This window comes from Sylvia atricapilla, chromosome 5, assembly GCF_009819655.1.
Source record: "Sylvia atricapilla isolate bSylAtr1 chromosome 5, bSylAtr1.pri, whole genome shotgun sequence".
Lineage (NCBI taxonomy): Eukaryota > Metazoa > Chordata > Aves > Passeriformes > Sylviidae > Sylvia > Sylvia atricapilla.
This window is the reverse complement of record NC_089144.1, coordinates 48913449-48939727: the sequence shown is the minus strand read 5'-3', so window position 1 is coordinate 48939727 and position 26279 is coordinate 48913449. Positions and strand designations below refer to the sequence as shown.

General features: G+C 39.7%; 1 protein-coding gene across 2 annotated transcripts in view; it reads right to left on the bottom strand.

The window, feature by feature from the left end:
• LRP6 (LDL receptor related protein 6) overlaps positions 1–26279 on the bottom strand; it is a 107576-nt gene that overhangs the window by 50368 nt on the left and 30929 nt on the right. For both annotated transcript variants that reach the window (XM_066319434.1, XM_066319435.1), the window contains exons 3-5: positions 12303–12500; positions 3660–3856; positions 2818–2949 (exon numbers count right to left, since the gene is read on the bottom strand). In XM_066319434.1, coding sequence (XP_066175531.1) covers positions 2818–2949; positions 3660–3856; positions 12303–12500 — 527 coding nt within the window. The remainder of the gene's footprint in view (positions 1–2817; positions 2950–3659; positions 3857–12302; positions 12501–26279) is intronic.

Genomic DNA, 26279 nt, shown 5'->3' with positions numbered 1-26279 from the left:
TTCGAAGGTATCACCCTTTCCTGAAACACTGTGGAGAAATCTTTCAAAATTGGAATGTGTGTGTGTTATTGTATTCACAGATCTTAAAAGAAACAATAAAACTCCTCTAACGTATGATTAAAAAAACCCTACAAAAATGGAGAAACTAGCACTGGGAGAAAGGCAAGGGAGGAAAAGATTTCCTATAAACCAAGATTATTCAAAAACGTTGGGTTGTCATGGAAACTGCTCAGGGAGGGTCAGCCAGCCTCACCTTTGGCTGCCAGGATCATCTGTCAATGCCAAAGCACTGCAAACACCACAAACACTCAAAATTCACCCATCAAAATCTTTCCAGCGCAGGCCAGTATTCTCCAGAGCGCAGCATGAAATGAAGCTCTCTCCTCAAAGAGGCTCATTTCACCATGAAACAATTCAGTTAAGAAACCAGTCTGATTTTAGTCTACTGCTAGAAGACAAAACCATCTTAAAGAAGAGAAACTCAGCCTAATTTTTCACTTTTCTTCACTTCTCGGTCACCAGTCTCTCCCACGGTCATGTACTCATTCTAATTGCAAATGGAGATTTAATCAGCACTGCAGCATCACAGGGTAACACTGAAACTATCTGAGGTAAAAATGTTCAGTTCTCAGGGTTCAGCTCTACTTTCATAGCAGATAAAGAGAACAGTCAAGTACAAGGGGAAAAAAGCAGCCCAAGAAACTAGAATGAATCCCCCATCCTGCACACCTGGAAATGAGAAAACAAATTTACTTCCCAGGGGTCCTCAAGGAGCCTAAGAAAGGAAGTCCCCAAAAGACAAGTACAGATTTACATGTTGAACTCTGGTCTATGGGTATTCTGGCTCTGTTCAAGTGCCATGCCCTCCCTCCCTCTCCCAAATCAGCAATTGCAGCCTTTGCCACTGCAGGAAGCAATTCCAGGGAATCTGTGCCTTGAAGAGCTCTGGAAAGTTGTAGGTCACTCACAAAAGTCCTAAATCTGCTTAGGGATCTGCATCTCCCTTCAGGGAGAGAGGAGTGGGAAAAAAGAAATCGCTATTGTGGAGCATGCTCAGCTCTAAATGCTGAACTTTCTGCACGAGTATGTCAGAAATTAGCCCTGCACAGGATCAAAGCTGCACAAAAACAGTGGACCTGATGAATAATTTGAGTTGGTTATTTCATATGGGTTAGGGGCTGTCTCCTTTCTAAGACCAAGATAAATAAACAGTCTCAATTTTCTGCTCTCTTCCCACCCTTTTTTTCCTGGAAAGGCAGAGGCAGAATGTTCCCAAAAGATACAGCAGCAGAAAGGTGGTTTAAAATGCAATGTCATATTGACAAGCATAAGAGAAATGTTCTTGTATAAAGTTTTTTTGCACAAAACTGGACAACATACTGTAGCAACTTGGTTAACAACATTTCTAATACAGTGGAGGCTTATATTCTGTAAATCAAATACATCTTATGGCTGACTGGGAACATAAAATTTGGCTTCTCATGTTCAGGGAGTGGGAGAAAAGAGCAACAGTTTTAAATTCTGAGACATAAGAAATGGCTAAAAAAAAAGTGAACTGATGATTCTGAATATCTCTGCACGACAAATCCTTTTAATAAGGTTCTGGGGGGGATTTTTTATACCATTCCTGTACTTACCCTAGGTAATTTACTTTGATACACTGGAGTTTATCTGTGCATATCAAGTGTTTTTGAAAAAGCACATGGATTTGTGTCACATTCTGACTACATATAACCAACCCAAAGCAGTATTATTAAAGCTTCTCCTTACACCAAGGAAAATGGAAGAAAAACATCTTGTTTGTGTATTGGGAAATTTTAATAAACAATCCTGCCAGGCTAAATTGGGAGCTGTTTTTCACATAAAAGCAGCAATTTATTTTAACAAGGTTCACAGAGACACACAAAAATAATCAGCAGAGAGCATGAAATAGCATGAAATTAAAGAAAACTCTGAACACAGCTGACAAGCCTGGAATAATTTTTAAAATATAAAACTCCAATTTTAAAAAATATTTCTGTATACATTTTATTTAGCTTATTTACACTAAGCTCTGCTTTGTTGTTTCTTCCTCTATTTACTTCTATCCTAGAGAGATGATCTGCATAAAAGATGGTTATTTATGATCCAGCTAATTATCTTTCAGTGTTAATTTTGAGCCTGTTAGTGTACTACAGCAACCACAGCACAACACCACAAGACCTACACTTACAAAATATAACAATTTAAAATCATGTACATTAGCCCACAATGAGAAACTAAAAGCAGTTTTGGGTCAGCACTTGCAGCTTTAAGTCTTGATCATGTCTTGAGTTTTAGGGCTTTCAGCACCTCTAAAAACATGGCATTATTTTCAGGGGGAGATGTCAGGCGTATGTATGTATAATAAATGGACATCAGATGTAAATTTTTTTCTTAGAAAAAGGCATTGTTGTACAATCTTATTAGCCAAATACTTAATTATCAATAATGTCAGAAACATTTTAGAGACAACAGAGGAGGTAGGTATCTTTTTCTCTAGGAAAAGGGAACAACAGAGACCCCCAAAACTTGCAGGGAGTTAGTGACAGAACTGCAACTTAAATTTTGTAACTGGAGGTAACCTGCCCTTAGATCAGGAGAATGTTTTATGGGGTTTTTTTTGAAAATGTAGAGGATATTTTCTAAGCACTTTTACCTGTACTGCAAAAGCATACATCGCTCCAGAATTTGCCACCCCTAAGGTACATAATTCATATAGTGCAGCTGGAAGAATCCCTTTCCCTCCAAAAGCTACTTTGTGCTTGATCTAAAGGATTTTTTAAAAACAAAGCCTACCATCTTTGCAGGTCTTTCCATTCTCGAGAAGTTTCACACCAGTGGGACATGCACACTGATAAGAGGGCTTGGTAGGAGACATCAAACACAAGTGGGAGCAGCCACCATTATTAATTCCACATGGGTTTGTAGCTGTTAAACATAAATCAGACAGATTAATGCTTCTGATAACGAATGACCTCATATCATGTGTTAAGACACATACGGCATTTGAGTGGTAGAATCAGTGGCAGCAACACAGATTAAAGGAGGAAATGATAAATACAGAACAAGTAAAAATTACTTCCAAGTGTTGAGTAGTGGGGTTTTTATGGTACCAAAATGCACGGATGTTGAATGTTTCCCTCCTTGGGAAAGCAGCACTTAGCTCTAAACAAGAACTTTGTTTCAGCCATGCTCCTCTCATTTTTACAAACTCCTCAGCACACTGGTGCTGAATGTATAGATAAAAACAAAATGCAAAGAGTAAATTAACACAATGGTTAAGACAGTGGTTACTACACAGAGCTAATCCTGCTTAATACACTGCCAAACTACTACTTTGAAAAATAAAAATACTGTGTTGCCTGAAGTTATGGTACAGGAAACAGAAAAATACAACAACAGCATAAATGTGTCAGGAAGAAAAAAAGTAAGAGATGGGAGGTTTTCTTGCACTTAAAAATCCATATAAAAACGTAGAGAATATCTGGTTTCCCTTTGGGTCTTTTGCTATTCTCTGCACTGGAAAAATTGCATCATGACATGGGTGAAGCCACCCAGCACCATACAGAAAGACTAATTAAGATTTTTGCAAATCATTTCCAGCTTGCAATTAAGAAAAAGACAGCAAGACAGCTTACCATTTGGCTGCCTCTTCTGGCTGAAGGCATGGATATCCATGGGAGAGAAGATGTTGGAATGTATTTCACGCAGGTCCTCCCCGGAGTACTTGCTGCAGGCCAAGATCGAATGTGTGTTCCAGTCAGTCCAGTACAACGTGTCCCCAAACAGTGTCAAAGCAAAGGGATGTGGAAGGGAGCCTTTAACCACTGCTTGCCTATTAGAGCACAGGGAGAAAATGAATGCTCAAACACAATTCATGCAACAGTTTTGCCTGAACACAGCTTCTGTGAAAAGAAGTTTGGGTACTGTTCATCAGAACTTGGTATTTATTTATTTTGGGGAAACAAATATACTGCCCCAGTTTGGGGAATGACATGAAGGAACAACACAGGAGTACTATTTTCAGGCTGCCTACTGATACTGAGAAGCCCAAGAGATGCTAACTGAAATCCTCAGATCTGTTGGTACTTTATCTCTTGAATAGTCCCCACCTGTAGGGCTCCCTGCCACCCCACAAAATGGGGTAACGCCAGCTGATTTTATGTGAGTCTGACTGCTACCTGCTGATCCACCATGTCCACCAATTCCAGCCTCAACAGATTTCAGACTGAGACAAACTGGTCAATTAGCTGTCCATCCATCTCTTCAGTTTTGGTCTTTTGAACCATCAAAATAAAGTCCAGTAGTTTTTCACTATAAAGAAATCCTTAAAATTACTTTCATTATTATGATAATTATTAAGCTATTGGTTTTTACTATAAGCAGTGCCATTAAACTGAGTTCTAGTGATTTTCTGCCATGGTAATGGTACAATTTCTGAGCAAACTGGGTCACTACTTCTCTCCAGGTTCACAAACAAAATTAAAGAGTATACTCATATATTTTATGTATATATACAAACACATGCTCATTAGCCATCACAAATATGCAGCACAAACATTACTGAAGACAGTTTTTCCAGGTTCTTGTGATGTAGAAACTAATTATCTGTACCTAAGATCCTCAGAACTGGAATTAAGTAGCTCAATTCTTATTTTTATTTTATTCAGAATCACAGAAGAATTTAAGATGGAGAGGACTACAGAGGCCATCTGGACCAATATCCTGCTCAAAGCAGGACCACATAAGTACCATTTACATAAGTGCTTCTTCTCACCTCCCTTCTTCTTAACTGCCTAAGTGTGTTCCCATGCAGACAAGGTCCTTCTGAACAGTAGGGATCACCATCCTTTTCCTGAACTGGAGCCATAAGGGATTGGCACAGAGCCCTGCTACTACTTCAGAATAAGGCCCACTATGAACACCAGCCTCCCAATTCTCTTCTTGCAGGGAAGACAGTAATTATCCATACATTCACTCAGAAAACACCCCCATATCATAGGCATCACTTCTGGAAAAGTCTAACTGAAGTGGTTTAACAGATGACAAAATTACTCTTATTTTCCAAATATTTGCTGTTAAAATATAACAGGAGAGTATATTAAAGCAAGAAGCTTGAAGGTGCCTTCTGCCAATGACTGTGAGTACAAAGAGACTATAGTCATTACTGTTCTTTCACCTTAGCTTCTAGAAAAAGACACGTTATCTTTAAAGCTTCTGGTTTTTTTCTATTTAGGAGAAAAAGATATAGATTCCCTTGCTTGTCACTCTAGTGTTCCAATTCTACACCAAATGAAATCTTCTATTTCTTGGTACTTTGCATACTTTGCACTCAAAAGTAGGACATATCTTTTCTCTCTTATCTCTATCTGGAGTCAAGTATATTTGCTTCTAATTAAATGCACCAACTAAGCATCTTACAAAAGACTATTGTAATATAATTTAAAGCTGAAACCTGCCAGCCAAACAGTGAAGCCAGAATGACACAACCATACCAAGTATGAAGTATATTCTAAATCTGAAAATATTTTAACCAACCCCACCTCCAAACCCTAAATATCTTCAGATTTGAATTTTAGTTTAGAGCAGGCTTGGAGAGTATGCCACACATAGTGTGTGGCATTTGACAAATTTTTGTATGAAATAGAAGCAATGAAAGTCCAAAACTCTCACTATAACCAAACCAAAGACAGTATTCCCATAAGAAGGGAAGGCACATTTTTATGAAGCATCCTGACTATCTTTAAAACAAAACCAACCAACTAAAAACAAAACAAAACCAAAAAAACAACCCAACAGAAAGGAATTTTGCACGTGATTTGTACCCACCACTAGTGGGAATAAATCTTTGAGTACAATAGCTGCTCTTAGACATGCCTAACTTTCAGACAACCATCTATTCATATGACAATGCATCAGGTGAACTGTGACCCTTATTTAAACCAGCCCTTATCCGGAGAGATTCAGGGGCCCTTCATTTAACTGTGCTGTCAGTCACAGCCTTGAAGCAATTACTGCTCAACTCATATTATTTTTCTCAGCAGATATAAGGTTGCAATGCATGAAGATGGCGTTGGGTCCAGACACAAATGTGTATTTCTTGCATCTCATTAAGATCAGTATTACCAGTAACATGTACTCTGTAATCTTTGTTTCCAGTAAGCCATTACAAGGTGATAGCTCACTTCCAACCAGCAAAACCAGCCTGGCTTTTTTCCCCCTTGGAACATCCTCCACAGCCCTGCTGAACAGCAGCCACATGATGCACCAGCACAGAAGCAGTGGCTTGAGCTGAGCTCATGAGTCTCCACACCCTAATGAGGAGCAGAAGGAAGGGGCTGGAGAGCCCAGCTATTAACAAACAGGAAAAAGGAGAAGAGAGGGCGCAAGAAATGACCATCTGATTGTTCAGCTGTACTTCAGCACGGCCTCCACTAGGAACTGCAGAGCTCTGCCTCTGGCAAGTGAGATGAGGGGTCCTGACTTCTGCCTTGCCCGATTATTTATTAAATACACTCAGGTGGATGAAGGTGACAGGAGTGTCACCTGCTGTACTCAGCTGCTGCACAGAGCTGGTGAGAGCAGGTGCTTCCCAACTCCAGGGTGGCTCACAAGCACCACACAGGGTCGGGGAGCAGAGGGGTCTCCACATTCCAGGCCCTGCTCTGCGTTCTAGGTACAGGGCTGCAGGTGCAGTTGGGTGGATGGGATGTGACAGCTCCTTGGTGGCAGTTACATCATCAGGCCAGGCTTCACTGGGATTGGGACAAGTGATACAACAGCAAAAGGCACTCCACCCTATCGTCCTTCACCAAGCTCCTTGGCTCCTTCAGACTGCTGCAGCTGTATCATTAGTCTGGTTAGACAGAGACACCAGGGACAAAAGGAGTAATGTTATTCATTCCAGGACATCTCCAGGGCTTCAGCAAGATGCAAATTTGCTCTATATTAGATGGTCCTAAGCATACACTAACTTTATTAATCCTTCCTGCACCAGGCATATAATCACACAAATTTGCCTTAAAAATCTGGGTGGTGATTGACATTTAAAAGGCCATCACCTCTGCTGAGTTGGATGGAAAGGAAATGCAAAAAGGGACAGCAGAGAAGGAAGGTGAGAAGAGAAACAGAGAGAGAAAACAAGCAGTTTCCACAGAAATTAAATTCATTCTCTGTTGAATGTCATGACTTCCCAAACACAACTATTTACCATCACAGTAATCAGAGATGCCATTACAATAAATACTTGCTATGGTAGAGTTTTTTACTATCTCGAGAAAATATAGATCCAATTTAAATATATTCACTTTTGTTCTATTCTTATTCTGTTAAAGAGTCCTGTGAAACACTTTGTGAAGATAAAGGAAACAAACAACAAACAAGTAGAAGCAGGAATTACAAAAGGGACTACCAAACTTTGAAATAGAATAGATACATGAAACTTCATAGACAGTCTATCCAGTTTTATGTTAACAATGACAAAAAAGCTCTTGCTTCAGGATAATATGCATTTCAGACAAAGACTAAACTCACTTGAAATAAAAATTAACAGCAAAGTGACCAAAAACCCATTAATTTCATATCCTTTATTATAACCAGGATTTCCTCAGTCTGCTTTTATTCCTTTTCCAACTAATACTAGCATTCAAAACTACATTATAGCTATGACATTTGATAATTCAGATCACCAAAAGAAAGCCACCAATAATCAAGATAATTGAAATATAAAATATCATGAGAACTACTATTTTCTCTCCTAGAATATTAAGATATTTTATATCCAACCATAACAGCATTTCTCCATAAAAGTAAAGAAGTAAACACTTTGCATGAACCAAATGCCTTTTATTCTTGCTGCATTACAGTTTTCTAGTCTCAAGACCTGATCAGAACACCTGCAGAAAACCTGGGGTACTTTAGATGTTCTGGCCTGTATGTCTCCAAACCATTAACATTCCAGCTTCACAGTAGCAGAACTCCTTTCAGGTGAGCCCTGAGGCTGCCTGTGTTCAGTCTCCAGGGCAGGATGCAAGCATTTTTGACACTTAATGTTTCACCCCATTTCTCCCGTGTCCCTGTGGGGGATTCCATAACTATTACTATCTCCCAGGCTATCAGAAAGGGGAAAAAAATCTGCCTTAAGTGCTCCTCATATTAAAGAAAGCATATAAGAGGTTTGCATAAAGCAAATTAAAATATTTTAAACAAAATCTTTTTTGTCATCTACAGAATGCTTAATGCTTTGAGTATTAACAAAATTGAAGGAATTACACATCTTCAGCTTGTGACAACTGGAAATGTTAGCAAGTGGCCAAAGCACACAGAGCATGAATCAGATGAAGTAGGATCAAAGATTAATATACACCCATAAAACACCACACAAAAGATGTCACAAGGAGGGCAGGGAGCGCTGGTTCCCTCAGCTCATGGGATTTCCTTTCCTGCCAACCTAACAAAAACATTTGCAAAGCAAACTCAGAATGCTCAGCTGCCTTTTTACCATGAATGCTTGTCCAAATATTCCTATCAGAAGATAAGCCTGCTTTTAATCACCTGAGAAAGTAAGCAAGAAACCTGATTTGTGGGATATAATGTCTCTTTTCAGACCAAAGTGTTTTTGTCTTTTGCCACTTCTTTATGCCACAATTGCCACGTGCTTCCAGAAATAATATATAACAAACACGTCTGGCCACGACATTTCAAATCCCACCTGCAATGAAAGTCTGAAAAAAGTCAATCAGAAATCAAATCATGGTTGAGAAATGAAATCATCCTGTGGGTCATTTTTCAGAAAAACAGATGTTTTGAAACTTCACTTTTCCAGCTTTTTTTTTTTTTTTCCCCACAAGCACAGTGGGGAAGAATCAAGAAATTCACCCTAGCTCTAGGTCCAAATCATCTAATTTATTCTGCTTATACAGGATTCTCTAGCAGTTCTAATTAGGGCCTTATTTGGCTTCTGCACTGGCCTATATTGGTGAGGTATTGAAACAGGCTTCTCACCACTGACTGGTTCCTCTTCGTTGCTTGAAGGTGTTAAGCAATTTTATCTCCCAGAAACAGACAGAAAGATATAAACAGAACATGAGATTTTATACCTTGTACATAATGTCATGTACTGTACACATTATAGGCAAATAAGGGAAAAAATTCTCTTCTAAATGCAGAGATACAGTATTTTTAGTGTTTCAACACATCTGCAACTAATCATCTGGCAGACAGACATGAGCAGATGCTTGAAAAAAGAAACTAGAAAAATCAATGCTCAAGTGCAAACTTAAGACATTCACCTCTTGCAAGGGCTCCCCAGCTTTCTGACAGTTGCTGAAAGTATGTTTTCTTACAGTGGCCTCAAAAACCATCTCATTAGCACAAACACTTCCTGGGGGACCTTGTAAGTGCATTTCCCTTCAGCCAGTAACGTGTTAACTTATTAATTAGAACTGCTGCTGCAGGGTAAAGGAAGAGGAAATTAATTCAAGAACTGCTTTAGCAGGCCAACCTATCTTGGGGACTCTACTCACAGGAGAGCTGTCTGCATTTCAGTTTTGTTTAATTAGTCCCACAAAAAGCAACTGTGTTCTCTGATAAGGGCAGGGCAAGAGCTGCAAAAAAACAAAACCATCTCTTCTATGCATCAATTTAGTTCTTTAATTATTGCATTCTGACATGAAAAACTGTTCGTTCCTTTCTCTCACTGGCAAATCAAGGACATTAGTCATCAAGTTCTTTGCTCTTCGTCTTTAATGAGCCCAGCACTGGAGCAGCTAGGGCTAGTAAATCCCAGGGCTAGCAGGTAATGAACCATAATCATCCCTGTAAAATTTGCTACAGAGGTTTTCTCACGAGTTTATGACTCTACCATATTTTTAACTGTGTACTACTGCCAGAGCTGGCATGCTGCACACTGGTTTTAGTGGCTCACTGTGACTCCAGTCCTATTGGAAGGGGTGACGAAAACTCCACCAAACCCCAATAATCAAGGCTTATAAATTGTTTCTCTCGCTCTCTTAAAAAAAAAACAAAAAAACCCAAACCACAAACCCCCCCCCAAAAAAACAAAACCCAAAAAAACCACCAAAAAAAAAAAAAAAACCCAGAAACGCCAAAAAAACCCCAAACAACAACCAAAACCAAACTCCCAAAAAAAACCAACACAAACCACCAAAAAAACCCACAACACTTTCTAAAAGGTCACAGCAGAAAAATACCACTCCATAAAACCCCACTGTTGAAAAGCCTAACTTCTGCAGTTCTTTTTTTTTTTTTTTTTTTTTTTTCACTTATGATGTAATTGCAAAGAATTAAAAATGAAACCAAAAGGCTTGGATACAGATGTTGACTGTTTTTGAATCTTCAAAACTTTCTTACATGCCTAGGGAAAAACAGGTGCTGTTAGAATTGGTTTGTGGCTCTGAGTGCTTAAGGGAAGTCATATGTGCTTTCCTTTCTAGGGATGACTTCCCTTTCTGCCCCTTGAATAGTAATATATTAGCATATTGCCACAACATCTTCCTGATACTGAAATGTATCAATTTGAAAAACAAACCAAACTCAAAGCATTTGACTGCTTTGGTTTTTGTGACTGCTTAAGAAAGAATTAGTAGATCTAAAAATCTAAATTACTTGTCTATACAGATCTTTATTACAGGCTTAATTAATTCCAGAGAATTTACTGTGGAATGAGGTAACTACTGGGGCTCAGGTGACTTCACTTGTGGGCCATGAGGCAGCTTTTGGACACAGCTCTCTCTCTGCACGCAGACAAGGCTGGTCAGCCCCTTGCACCAAGAATATTCAGCACCTCCAGAGCCTCATTCCCCAGGTTAACCAATGGCAGACCAGGGAATACACACTATGAAAATAAAAACAGAATACCAAACCCAAGTATATTTACACCGCTGTGTAACAGATCATCAGGAAGAAAGAAACTGCAAAGGAGTCAGTAGCAAAACAAGATCGAAAAAGCAGAAGGGCCAGCAGGAAACAGTGAAGTAGCTCTGGAAAAAGAAAGGCTGGAAACACCAGATAAAATAAAAAATACTCAGATTGTTACTGTATATGATAATTTCTATCTTTTTCTCTCCATTGCTTGAAAACTTATGTGACAGTCTTCTTTTTTGAAAGAATCTCTATTAAATATTTCTCTCTTCTTGGTACCAAGTCTTCTTTCTTGTGAAACAAAGAGCAAATGAAGGACTACTTCAACATAGATATCCACAGTTTTGAATTAACCAAGCTAGTCATATCCAAAGACAAATTTAAAACTGCATCCAGCTCCAGATACTTTCCACAAACAAACACCATTACAAACATACCACATGACCTTGTGATCGCTTACAAGGCAGAACTGAGGACGAAAGTGATGTAACCTTTCAAACCACCATTACAAAGACATTGTGGAGTTCAAAATAAGTAGCACAGGAAGACAGTGGACATGTTTCACGCGTGTTGCCTGTGGTGCTACTTGCCAGTCTGCACAAAACAATGATCTTATCAATAGAATTAATTTCTTTATGTCAAATTAACATTTGTGGTGAAAGGTGGACAAGCCCCTAAGAGGCCAGAACAAAGAGCATGAGAAAGGATATTTAATACCCTGCTAAACCAGCAGAAACATCACAAAAGTTTGCAAACCCCACAAAAAGTCATCTCTCCATATGACACCTTGGGCACAAGCTAACTGTGATATCTGTACACAAGCAGCACTTGACAAAGCTCATCTAATGAAAAGAGTCATCACCCAATATATGTGAGACAAACGCATACACAGAAGGTACCAGTCATACCCTTAATTAAGAAGTAGCCGTGACTGGATCAAAAAGAATCACTTTAAACCATTCAAGGAAAACAGTAATTTTAACATCTCTCTCCTGTAAGGACTGTTTTCCTCTCATTTCCCAGCCCCTAGGATTAATGAAACTGAAATACTAATATATGATAATCCATTTTCTCATATGATCTTCTGCATTTCTGAATACCACAGCAACACTACACAGAAGACCTACTGAAAATAGACAATTTTGCTATATAGTCTCACACAGTTAAGAATAGGATTCGAGGATTTTTTTAATGGAACTGGTTCTGAGAAAAGTCTTTGCAAGAGTTACAGGATACCCTGAAGAGAAGCTCACATTCCACTTCACAGTACTGGAAAGGAGATGATGGTGAAGGATAAAAGTTTCTGACAGCACTGGTGTGCAATAGAGATTACAATATTGCTTAGGCAGCATCTTCTAAGAAAATCCCTACATTACACACATAAACCAAAAACTTCTTACCTATGACTTCCATCCAGATTTGATTTGTGAATGAAATTCAGTTTAGCATCTGCCCAATAGAGTTTCTGTTCCTCATAATCCAACGTCAGCCCATTGGGCCAATAGATGTCTGTGTTAACGATAACGGAGCGGCTGGAACCATCCATCCCAGCTCGTTCTATCTTTGGCACTTCTCCCCAGTCTGTCCAGTACATGAACCTACAATGATTTGAAAAGAGAAAAGACAAAAAAAGAAAGCAGTCATGTATAAATCTACAACTTTCAGCAAAGACAAAAGCACTCTATGGCTCTGCAGAGACAATGTCTGAGGAGCTCTGCTCTACCAGGTAAGGGGCACATATCCTGGGAAACAAAGCAAAGTTACTTTACACAATGCTGAAGAAAAATAACTTAAGACAAACCCATAGTACTACATCCCATTATACTTTCTTATGTTTCTTTCTTTCCTTGGGTCAAGAGAGAAAGTTGGAGATATTCAACAGACCTTGATAACCATCTCAAAATTCATCATTAAACAGCAAAAGCAGATTTTACAAATTGTCATAAAAGTACAACAGCTTCTCTAATATGTGTCCGAATTTCAGGGGGCACAGAACAAGGTGTGCAGATTTATAGCAGACATAGTTGTATGTGATGCAGTAAAGTAGTTTTGATGGAAGATCAAGTCAATTTATTTCCAGAGAAATTCTGAGACAAGCAGCTAAGTCAACACATTTAGATGTCAACATGTTTAGAAACACACCTTACATCCAGTAAGTGAGAAAAGCACTGTAAAATCTTTTAAGACTGGACAAGCAAGTTTTAAAACATGTATTATATATCAATTTTTAAACATTATTTAACAAGTAGCGGGGAGAGGGAAGCTACTCAGTTGTATTTAAGACTGAGGGAAAGTGAGGGAAACCACTTTATTTCAGCTAGAGACTAGCACAGGTTAAGAATATTCGTCCTTTTCCTGCAGGTGGTAGAAAATGAATTTACTTTTGTGGGTTGTTGACAGAATACATAACTAAACTGAAGCAACATAGAATATAAACAGATCAGCCAAAGCATGTCCATGGTGCTTGCTCTGTTTTGTTGTTGCAGCTGGAACAGACTACTGCCTTAAATTGCTCTTCATAACCTCATGACATCTGCCAGCATTACCTGCTTGAATCTGTGCTCCTTAGCCTGGTTCAGTCAAAACAATTCAGATTAGGGAAGACCCGAAGCCTTTAATCTAACTCAGATGATCACACAACCACAACGGGTCAGTATATGGTACCCACATGTGAAAAGGCCTAGCCACCCACCCTCTAAAGGAAAACAAATGTGCAACACATTTAAGAGACACTTGCAGATGAAGTTATTCTTGGTGAAGATTTCTTATTTTATTATTATTATTATTATTTTAAGGAGTCAGGAAATTCCATGTCATATCTTCCCCCTACATTCACGTCTAAAGCATGTTTGCTTTAATATTCAGCAATATCTGTGGATAGAAATGCAGCTGATTAACAAAAATATTGTCCTATTTGATCCCAAGTGAGTCATTCTTCATTGAGCAACACGTTTATTTTAACACAGAGCACAAAAATATCTGAAAGAATATGTGAGATTTCTGTAGGCATAAACAAGTGCCTCAGATAAAGTGTTTTTTCATAAGGAAGAAGGACAGACTCCAAATAATTTCCAGATAGCTAGGACAGTAGCAAAGCACCTGGTCAAGCCATGCAGTAAGAATTCACACCTGAAAAAAGAAATGTTAAAAAAAATCAGGCAGCATTTCACCAGTGAGCATGTGAGAAAGAAGAGAGAAAAAGAGAGATTTACTTTTAACTTCTTTAAGATAGTCCAGCTTTGCCCCAGCTGTCTAGTCTTAGGCCTCCAAATCAAGGTTAATAGGTTCCAAGGCTCTGACCAGCCTGCTGGACTGACTTTTTTGGGCTGAAACAGCTCATTAATTGCTATACAACCTCATATTCTTCCCTGTCTCGCTCTCACCTCTCATGAACGCTGCAATTACTCAAGCAAAAACAGATAAGGGTAGTTTGGTAAGAAAAAAAGGCTTCCCAGACTTCACAACACTAGCCCTATTTCATTTGTCAGAGGAAGACACACACACACAGAGAACTGGCTTTAAGATTCAGTAGTATTTCCAATCAGTTCCAGTGACCTCTGTGCACTTTCTTCAACAGTTTGGGTTTTTTTCACTATCACGTTTGTTTTCCTCCACCTTGCTTGAAAGCCTGTGGGTTTTAATGTCTCCATCAAAAATCTTTGCAACCAGCCATGCTCCAGCTGATGACAGCCATGCAGACAAAGTAAGGGTCATTCCCCTCTTCCCCATCCTCTTCAAATACATTAATTATTTCAATTAAAGAAAAAAAAAGCCACCACCAAAAGTCATGGGATAGAGTAAAATATTGAGAGAAAAATATTGTCTTGCATTAAATCACCTAGTTATACCTTGCAGTACAATTAAAATCCAGGAATCTAGATTTTAATTTTACCAGCAGACTCTGGAAATGGTTGTGAGGTGCCATAAAAATTTAAAATAAGAAGAAAAATAGCAACAACAGTGTGTTTCTTTTTATATGTGTTTGTAACTTTCAGTATTACAGAGTCATGCCCCCCTCCAAAGATTTAATGAACATCAAGTATTTCACATACATTTATAGAAGAGAGGAAGGTTCTTAGACTTCAATTAAAAAAAAAAGTTTGTGTTTTGTTTGCCTGTGGCCAAAATGTTGGTGTATCTTGAAGTTTATCCCATCATTAAAAATCACAAACAGAGAAAGAGTTTTGAAAGTTTTTCCTACAAACTGTTTTCTGTGCCTCTTTAAATCTAGCTATTTTTGATTTTTGCATTCTGGTGCATAAGGTGCATGAATCCAGGCAATAAAACTTCCTCCTAAAAGGCCTCAGAAATCACTATGCACCGCATAGTCGTAACTTCATAGTTCTGATTTGCCTCAAATAGAAGGTTTTGCCATAGCAAAACAAAAACCCAACCAAACAAAAAGGATGAAACAGCATGACACAGTTCATTCTACATGATGAACAAAAAAAAGTAACAGAGCCTTTTTTTTCCAAAAAGCCCATAAAGTCTAGGCACTCTGATGGCAGAATATGCCCCATCCAGAGAAAAAAGCTCACAGACTCCAAATACCAGGATTACATGCCAGAATTTAGCAGTGATTTCCAACAGTAAGCAGAGAAGGAGAGAAGTTTATTGCCAGCATCCATCAGCTTTGCAACTTTCTGATCTGCAAACTTTCACTTTCCTGAATGTTATTCAGCGGCAAGAGCAGCTGCTTAACTAGGACAGCTAATTATTTGGTGAGGTCCTTCACAGTGAAGGCCCCAACTCTGCAATTATGCTTGGTAAAGGCCCTAAGAACTTCTGAGCTCTACAGGGAGCTGCCAAACTTCAGAGCCTGCAGCAGCCCCTGCGGAGCTCATCAGCTCTGCAGTGGACCCTGTGAAACACCAGCCTGCTCCAGCTCCAGCACTAACAGGACTGGCACTCCTCGAACCAAAAAATACAAAGTGAAACACGAGGTGCTGGAGTAGTTCTGGAAAACTACGCACAATAAAGTACATCTGGTTATTGAAAATAGCTCTTGACTTGAGAAGAAATGTTCAGGAGTTTATGGAAAGACATTTGAATCAAGTGACCCTTCGGGTGGCTGAACGGAGACTCTTTCTGAGGCAAGTTCACAAAGGGATGAAAACTGCAATCCAGAAGCACACAGCAGTATTGAAAGACACAGAAAATGGATTTTCAAATAAGGAGACTAAAAGTACGACAGGAAGGTTTTGATAACAAGTTTCTCAACCAACTGCAAAAATCAGAAAATATTTTCCATCCTCCAGGAAAAGCAAAAAAATGTACATATAAATTAAATATGGAAATCATTCTTCATAAAAGAGAGGAAGAAATGTCCTTTGGGGATACAATCAAGATAAACATGAGAGAAAATATGTTCTTAGCTAGCTGAGAACTGTACTCTTTTACAATAGCTTGTCTCTGTAAATAAGTGTATTAGTTGATTGAGTGGATTAGTTGAATGTAATTTTCAGAGCTCCTTTACAATAATATGTTATGGTAATATTCAGTGCAGTCAACATCATTTTCTGTGCAAATTACCCAATCTGCAGGTTTTTGGTTGCCTCTACACTACTCTTGCACATACTAAGAGCAGCTGTGTGAGGAATGGGTGTGAATTAAACAGAGAACTGTTAACATCCTAACACACTGAATCTTTTACTTTTTACCCTTATTTTGGGAGGATGAGCACAATTGCACAGGTGCTTGGATCCCAGCTATTGTATTTTACAGCCCAGACCATCAGCATCAAACCTAGACAGGGGTCTCTGTGCAGTGACTGGAACACAGTGACCTGTGACAGGGACACCTCGATATGGCATCACTGCTCACACAGCAGGAACCTGTGCAGGAACGGGGTCATGTAGATAAATTACTGCAGCCTCCACAGCTCACTTGTCAGGGACGCTAAAAGACTTGACTGACAAGTGGGAGAATCCCATGTGTGAAATTCCATATGTTTACTACACACACCAGGAAAAGCTCTACCGGAACACATATTTTGTAAGGCATACAAATATTTTGCCCAGTATACTCTATACTGATTTCCTCAAGATGAAGAAGCTGTCCTGGTGAAACCACTTTAATGCAAATGTTTCCATATATCCTCGGACATCAGGCAGGATACTAATCAAGCAAAACCCATCTGTAACCAGAATGGCAATGTGAGGATTTCCACTTGGGAGTTCATTTTGCTCTCCTACTCAGACCTTATCTAGCAGGAGAAATAAAATCATCACCAGACCTTCCCTTTTCTTGGAATCAATTTCTGAAATAAGGGATAAATGCAAACATTCCACTTCTGGAATGAAGAAAAGTTGTGATGAAGAGATCAAAAAGTGATGCATTGTCTTTAGCTAAGTATCAAGAATGAAGTATAAAACTAGAACAAGATTTTGCACATGGTGTTACACATAAACCCTGTGAAAATAATGCTTTAGAAAAGTCACTGAAAGTGTTTCATAAGAAATCAACATAGAAGCACAAATCTACATGATATTCTCATTTCATAACCAAAAGAAAAACCTCAGTATTCAAGCTAGTTACCATGGCCTCTGTTTTCAGGTATTCCAGTTTAAAGAAAATGCTGGGCAATCTAACAAAACAGATGAGAGATTGTTTTTAATTTTCACCCAGACATTTCTGAGGGTCTGTAGGAAGTAAGGTTTGACTGAGCTGTCAAACCAAACATACAGTGATGCACTGCAGAGTCTCATGCATATGGTTGTCCTTTTGGCCACGGATCCCCAGGAAAAAGAGACAGATATTCATTAAAAAACAAGAAGCAGCTATCTTTTTGCTGAATGCTCACAAAGGCAGAATTATAATTGTTTGAGCAGGTGGAAAGGTCTCTTGCTCCTTGAACTTGTAAATTAACCTATCTCCAGACACAAAAGGCCTATTGATGTGCCTTCCACAGTTAGGAAACAAAAGCCATTTTTTGGTTTCTCCTAGAGCAAGCAGGAAACAAAGCCTGTCAAAACTCAGCAGCATTTGAAAAACAGTATTTAAAAGAATCTTCCCAGTTTAAACCAAAAAAAGATACAATTTCCCCCCTCTCTCTTACCGATTAACAGCATCCTCGGATCCCTGCTGACTGCAAGAGAGAAGCAAGATCCAAAGGTGCTTTGGAAGACTCCAGCCAACCCCTTGCACAGGAACCACTCCAGATACAATACACCAGACCCTGACAAGCTCAGACAGCAGGTAAGCCAACAGAAAACTAAAATGTAATTACTGTAACAGGAGATGGATAAAATAGGAGAAGAAAATTCCTTGCCTTCCATCCTACCTTGGTTCCTCAGATATAGCATGAAAATAGAGGAAAGAAAACCAGCAGGCAGCTCTGACAGACTTTCCAAAAAACAAACACATGAAAAAAAATATCACAAATCAACAACTGTGACAGAATCTCTCAAGAGGCCAGGAAAGAAGTTGAGCTGGGAACGTGTGCTGGGTGACTCTGCATGGCTGAGGAGTCTCACAGAGGTCTGCTCTGGCAATGCCTCCAGCACTGTCCAGGAGGAGCCCACATACACAGAAACACACCTTCCAAATAGTTCTTTCAGAACCTACAGAAAGGTGCAGATCTTTATGCACCTGTGAACTGAACAAAATTATGAAAGCTAGTACAAAAGAATATTTGGCTACATTAAAACTACAAGTGGGGGAAAGCAGTGAGAAAATGGTGGGATCACAGTTCTTCATCTTTCTCAGATAATTACATAATTTTATAATTTGATTCTTTACAGGGACTTGCACTAAAAATATAAACATATTTAGTTTGTAAATGAGGATTTAGAATTCTGTCATTTCAAAGAGCTTTGGGGTTGAAACTAGACAAGTCAGCTGCTGCAATAATTTTTCACTTCGTGCTTTTTCACCTCAGTCATAACCAAACTTGTTTCTCATATTTCAAAAAAAACTAGGAGAATTATTCTCCATATCACCCTATGCATTCTGAATGTGGGAAGGACAGTAAGATCTTTCCCTACACTTGTATCTTAAATTGAAGCCCTAGAAACACAAACACTTCTCCATGGCAAGAGAGCACAGTCATTTATGCCAGTGTGTTGCTCAGTGAATGAGGGCAAGACATAAATCTGCCCTCATAAATTTGGCATTCTGGTTGTTTCTCAGAAACACAAATTTAGGCATATCCCATTGTTGTGCCTAAAAACTCCCAGGTTTGGAGTTATGAACTCCATTCCAGGTTCTGCTGATACATCGCAGATACGTCACTTACACCCAGCAAACAGAATGTCTTGTTATAACCATCCCAGCAATCCTTAATGCACAGTTAACCTACAAGGCAAACAGTTTTTAGCCAAGACCCATTCATGCAACTTTACTCGCTGATTTAATGGAAGTTTACTCTAAGTAGGGGCCCATCAACCCCCTGATGCAGTTCACCATAACATCAAGTGGGTACCTGTGCTAAGACATGGAAGGGCAGGATGGTATAGCCAGGAACAAGAAAAGATTAGGTAAAAAAAAAAATTTCAGAGATATGACCTGTCTACTATCAACTGAAATTGGGGAACAATGTGTTCAGTATCACGAAATCTTTTTGCAACTTTTCCTCTGGGAGATTTCTTTTTTATCATCCCAGGTCTTTCATCAGTAAAATATCCCCTTATTTTTCAGCCCCTCTCTTCAGTACACAGATACCAACTGGATGATTTTTATGTTCTTGATTCCTGACTCCTCCAAGAAGCCCTACAGAACTTTAATGTTCTGCCAAGCCATGCTGAATCTTAGTAACCCTCCATATCACATTTCAGCACTCTGCTAATACTTTTTTCATAGTTTTCATCCTATTGTTTGGTATCTAAATCACACTCACTTACATGTAACCACCATTCCTTAGGCTTTTTTAAAAAATTCAATTAATCTTTTTTTAAAATTCAATTAGTCATGTAATCTAGGGGTTCAGTACATTTTCAGTGCAGCTCCTGTCCTTGTGATTTATCAGTTTGTTGATACAGAAACCAACCTGATGCCACTTTGATCATCCATCAGAAACACTAAATCACTTATTCTCCTATAAGAAAGTGGCACACACCAAATCATTTTTTCATACCACAAAATCACATAAAATATGGCCTTGGTTTTAACCAAAAGCTACATGATATTCATTACAAAACCAACCACAAAAAGAAGAGGGTAGGACGAAGAGATTTCTCTGTAGAGGGCAAGAAGGATAGAAATAAAGGGACACATTGTAATTAATGCATAATGAGGCAGGTTACATTACATAAGATTTGTTTAGAGACCTAATTCTGGAGATACAAACATAGGTAGACTTGGCTTTTGCTGAGAAGAAGCTACTTTTGCCCAGAGCACTCAGAAAGGTGCACAAAACGTGGTCTGAATACTGACCAAAGGCTTCGCACTCAGATGGAACAAACACCACTTCATTTTTACACTGAAAACATTATTATAAAACAACTGAGATGTCTGAGACTTCACTCAAGCTTTTTCTAGGTTAGATTTTGCTATAAAGGAAATAAGAATGCTTCTACTTTTCCATTCCTACTGTTAACAGCTAAATATTAAGTACTTGGATTCAATTTTTATGGAAAAAATGGCTATGCATTCTACAGCAACTATAATGCACCTGGAATTCTGAAATTAAGAATCAATTAACACAGCTTTAAACCCAGGTCATTAGCTTTGCTCCCTACAGGCTTCTTTTGCAGGTCACTCACCTGCTCTTTGAGTAAGAGCCACCATCAACCATATAATTGCATACAAATTGCTTCCAGCACAGAGATACATCAAAAGTGGGAAAAAATTCCAAATTCTCGCCCTAGTACAGGCCTCATTGACAAGACATCTTCTAACAATGCACACCAAATATTACACTAAGGGAAAAAACACATGTTTCCAGACACTCAGGTATAAAACTCACTCTAGTTTAAACCTTTCACCTCAAGCCTGAATTGCTCAGCAGAAAAGAGAGCTGATAATTTGCTCATCAGCTCACACAATTTTAAAAAATTATACTAAATGCTGTTAAAAGGTTTTTACAAACAAACAGAGAAATGTTCTTCCCTGTTTTCCTTACAGTATCTGCTGGGGGGAAAAGGATTACATTTTGAGCAATTTAATTAGATAAAAGAGCAAGTTTTGAAACTCAGCTGCTTCTTGGGAGGGCAACTGAGAAAGGGATACCACAGAAATGATATCATGATATACTAAAAACCTTAAGGAGGGGAGGTCTACATTTATTTAGCAACAGTGAGGGTAACTATTGTATGCATAAGTGGCCTCTAGAAACCACCTAGCTTAAGTACAATCAGTGATTTTCAACATCAGCAAAATCCCCAGTTTTCTTTGCAGAAGAAAAGGCACAGAGAAAGTAAAGAGTTGGGAAAATTAAACTTAAGCACAGCAAAACCCAGTATGCACAGGTGAGGGAAAATTTCTTACTGCCCTGAATCAGTGGGAGAAATCTGCTTGCAGAAATTGAGGAGCACTGAAGTAGACCAGGCACTAACCTGTTTGAATAGGCTGCAAAAGGGGAGTTCTAAAAGTGCCTCTTTTACTGTGCTTCCTACAGGTCCTGTACTCTTTTAAAGGGAGGGGGAAAAAAAAAAAAAAAAAAAAAAAAAAAAAAAAAAAAAAAAAAAAAAAAAAAAAAAAAAAAAAACCACCCACCAAGCTACAGCTTGCTCAAAAGAAAAACTAGTACCTGTTACATCTTTGATTTTAGTAATTTTGTGGGTACAGAGCACAATGGCAGGTAATTTATTTTGTAAGAATAATATATATTCACAGTAACTTACCCTTTGGAAGAGCCTGTTGGAGACACCACCACCACTGGTCACCATCAAAGGGGAAGAGGAATAGCCACCTTCCCACATTACGCAGGATTTAAGCCAACAGGATCCAAGAAAAGACATTTCTGCTTGTATGTGTACAGTCCTTATTGCAAATTATTTTTTTAGTTTCGATTTTGCTCTACGGTGAAACTTACTGCTTAATTTAATTGGACTCTCAAACATTCAGAAAGGCCCTGCAGAGAGACTTGTACAGATTAAAGGGCTGGGCAGTCACCAATCATCTCAAGTTCAACAAGGGACAGTGCTGGAATTCTGAGAATGCAACAGGAGATGTGTTGGTGTCAGCTGCCACACTACTCCTTCCTGACCACTGACATACAAAGGCGAGGGGCAGACCTTTTTCCACTACACAACTGCATTAGCTGCATGACTGACTGGAAGGATACAAATTGTCAAATTTCTCATCCCACAAACCACACCTTATTTATTACTGCTCTCCCACTATCCCCATCATATCCCTGTTAAACCCAAAAGCAGATGCTTTAGAACTTGGTGTAACACTGTTCCTCTCCACTACAAATTAGTTGTTTCTCAAACTGGCTGAACAAATGCTACATCTATTTGCTATCAATCCAGGTTCACCAAGGAATCATGATTGACTCTCTTGGAAACAGGACAGCATTAGTACTGTTTTATTGAAGAGGACAAAGTACTTGTACTCCAAAATTCTTACACAGTCTTCAGCATGAAAAGGATTGGGGCCAAATGACAGCTTCAGTGGCAGCACTGAGCATCACTACTGAAAGCTTGAGATTTGTGACCGAGCCACACAGAACTTACAGGTTTTGCTGTATATTTTTTCTGTCAATATATCTGTGTTCAGGGTTTTCCTTTAAGCTTACATCTTTTGTGGAAATGTGTAACATGCTCACACAACCCAACCTCTCGAAGTTTTCCATCAGCCAGCGCTTGTAAAAAAACACTAAAAAAATCCACACGATGTGTGCATACCTATGTATGTTCTTCTCTTCAGGAGCTGAGTTTGTCCACCAGTGATCAAATCAAATCCCAAGTGCAACCATTTCTGAAAACTGACTGCATACACTTCCAAAAAAATAGTTTTATGCTCTACATTTTATTTACTCCTTTCATATCAGGTCCCCTTTTAGTCTGTCCATTCCATGGTCTGCTTCAGATAATACTTTCCTTTGTTATAAGTCATGAACAGTAATCCCTTCATGGTTGTTATCCAATTTTACCAAAGGCCTTAATCTGCTTTATTGACAATTACTCTTATGTACTCTTCTCTGAACTGAACTGTAATAAAATGGATCTCCAGTTCTGCAAATGAACAAAAAACCTCAAAAACCCAAACAAATCAACAAACAATACAGAGTTTGGGATTACTACTGAGGACAAAAATATGTCTAGAAAATTAATTATATTAAGCAATTCAAATAGAACAATTCTAATAATACACAGAAGTAGTGGCAACAGTAAGAATTTCCCCCACGTGTGTAAGAAATACAGATGGGTTATTTATTCAAAAGAAACTTAACTCTTTATAACCTTGCTCCTCTTCTGTTCCGTGAACTGCTGTGAGCTGCCAGGATAGGTTGGTTTTGCAGGGTTAACAGAGAGGAGGCAGAGAACCAACCCTTTAGATAACAAATGGCACAGGGGCCTGTGACACGGCCAGGTGACCAGACACTCAGACAGGAGTGACAGGCCCCAGACTTTCCTGCTCTTACAGTGTGAGGGTATAAAAGGCCAGGGTTTCCTTTGTTCAGGGCCTCAGGCACCCAGTTCCAGCTGTTGTTTTGTTATTTAGCTATTGCACCAAGACCCATGTGACACTCTGCTATGGCAAAGGTGGTCTGCCTCAGTGAGTGTGGCCGGGGAAGGAGGTTCAGTCCCAGCTCAGGTGGTGCAGGAGAGACTGTCACAGTGGTCCCGGATGGTCCACCAGGGAACTTCCCTCAACACCTGCCACTGAGAGCTTGATAGGGTCACACCAATGGTATAAAAGGGATGGCCAGACCAGAAAGATATACTCTGTTACTTGAGAGTGGAAACAAATGCATATTTAGCTTAACTTTATTATTAAAATCAAAGAAAACAGGCACTGCAGCTTTTCCACAGCATGAGGAAAGAAAATTGACTCACCAACAGCAACAGATACCTCCTAAAAGCTTCTTCTAATCAACTCCCTTCCCACACCAGTAACAATTCCAATCCCTAAGTCACAACTCAGACATTTGAAGAAAGTGGGTGGGGTTATCAAGGTACTTTTCCCACCTCAAGTCTAATTGACTCATTTCTACAGGATCAATTGAGCAAGCTGACATAATTACTTGCTTGAGAAAGGGCTTTTTCAGTGCAGCAAGAATTCATTCTGTAAACAAGCCCTTTTCTAGGGTAGTATTCAACACCATGCTCTGTACTCAGGGAAGCTAAGAAGTCGAAATTCCAAGTAATACATAAAATTACAGGGTCGTACATACTGATGACTTTATTATCCCCTTAAGATTTTCTGTATAAAAATCTTCTCTACTCAGAGCTCTTTGGTGCTCCTCTACACTGGGCTGCGATGCCTAAAAGAAGATTTTCCAAAGAAAATTCAGACATCAGGGCGTAACAACTATAAGGACTCCTATTAAAAGGGGGATGGGGAGACTCCACACCCTCTGTGGACAATCTGTTCAGGGCTCGGTCACTGCCCAGGGAAGAAGTTCTGCCTCATGTCCAGGTGGAACCTCCTGGGCTCAGTCCCTGCCCGTTCCTCTGGTGCCATTGCTGGGCCCCCTGGAGCAGAGCCTGGGCCCTGCTCGGAGCCCTCCCTGCTCCCAGGGACACACAGGGATGAGGGACTCTCTCAGCTGGGGCTCCTCTGGAGGCTGGATGGCCCCAGCTCCCTCAGCCTTTCCTCACCAGGGAGATTCTCCAGGCCCTTCCTCATCTCCAAGCCTCCACTGGCCCTGCTCCAGGAGCTCCCTGTCCCTCCTGTGCTGATGATCCCAGAGCTGGACACAGCTCTCCAGATGTGCCTCCCAGGGCTGAGCAGAGGGGCAGGATCACTCCCTGACCTGCTGGCACTGCTCTTCCTGATGGACCCCAGGGTTCCACTGGCCTTCTTGTGCCTCAGGGCAATGCTGGCTCAGGGACAGCTCCTTGTCCACCAGGACCCCCCAGGTCCTTCCCCACAGAGCTGCTCTCCAGCAGATCAGCCCCCAGCCTGTGGTGGTCCATGGGGCTGCTCCTGCCCAGCTGCAGGGCCTGCATTTGCTCTTGCTGAATGTCAGATGTCTCATTATATCCTAATGAGAGCTTACTATGTGGGGTTTTTTGTTCTTTTCAAAGGCAAAGAGTCATCAATCCAAACTGATGTCACTGAGGCAGTCATACCTGGACTAAGTGAAGTCACCAACTTCTGTATTTAAGCAGGGCCATCATCTCCTCTGTAGCTAGCTCCTTCTAGAGACATATGAAACTTCTGTCGAAGCAGAGACTAGAGTTTTCTTTTTCAACACAAAGCCCAAGCAAACACTTCCTAGATCATTTAAATAAAGTTCACACAAAGAGATTGTTACAAGAAAATGTAGTACCAGAGATCTGTGTATTGCTTTTTCTGTTGTGCATCCCCTGTAACGAATTGGATGTTGACTCATGTTGACTAATGGGCAAAACCTCTGAAAACAAACAGAAAAAGACCATAGCAACTTTCTCTGAGAACAATGGAATGAAGAAAACTTGATCATCTAGAAAGAGGCACATCAAGCCAGATTCCTTGAAGTTAAATGAAATCAAAGGCACTGAATGAAACACATCCAGCAGGTGCAGCACTTGGAGCAGAGTCTTTCCCATGTGGGTGCCCTGTTTCAAACATGCAGTATGCCACTGGGCTGGGAGATCACTGGGAGATGAAGCTGGGGCCCACCTTGACCAAAACTGAGCAACAATTGCAAAGGTCACATTGGGAGTAACACAGATACCTGCAGTATTCACATACACATCACATATTAGCTACTAATGGTATTTTTATCCTTATTTTTAGGCTGCTGTCAGCTCCTAGATCCATTGGGTTTTTGTATACGTGTGCTCAGTGTTAGTTTAACATAACCCAATCTCATACATTCAATGTGAAAAGCTGTGAACACTGCTTTTCTCAGCTGCACAAACCTCAGATGGATAAATCTGTAACCTCAGAGGAGCTAATTAAGAGCACCACAAAGTTGTGCAGCAACCCTTTCCTTTGCACTCTTGCATGTGACTCAAGGTCAGGAGTGAAAATTGCCATTGATCACCAACTAACAACTTCTGGCTTTTAATCACATTGGCAGAGGTAGCAAGAGGCTCTAGATACCCATGAATGAAATACGTGGAAAGTTAGACAGCCAGCACAGTTATTCATGAAACTTCTTGGACAGAGCAACATGAGCTCTTGTAGCAGCTCTCATGGGAATGGCTTGCTGCTCTTTGGTTCAACCCTCCATGGGAAGCACTAATCTGTGCCTAGACTGTTTTTGAGCTGTGCATATTTAAGACAAAATTATCAGAGAAAACAGGTATTAGTTTGCAGAATAACCTGTCACTAACTAC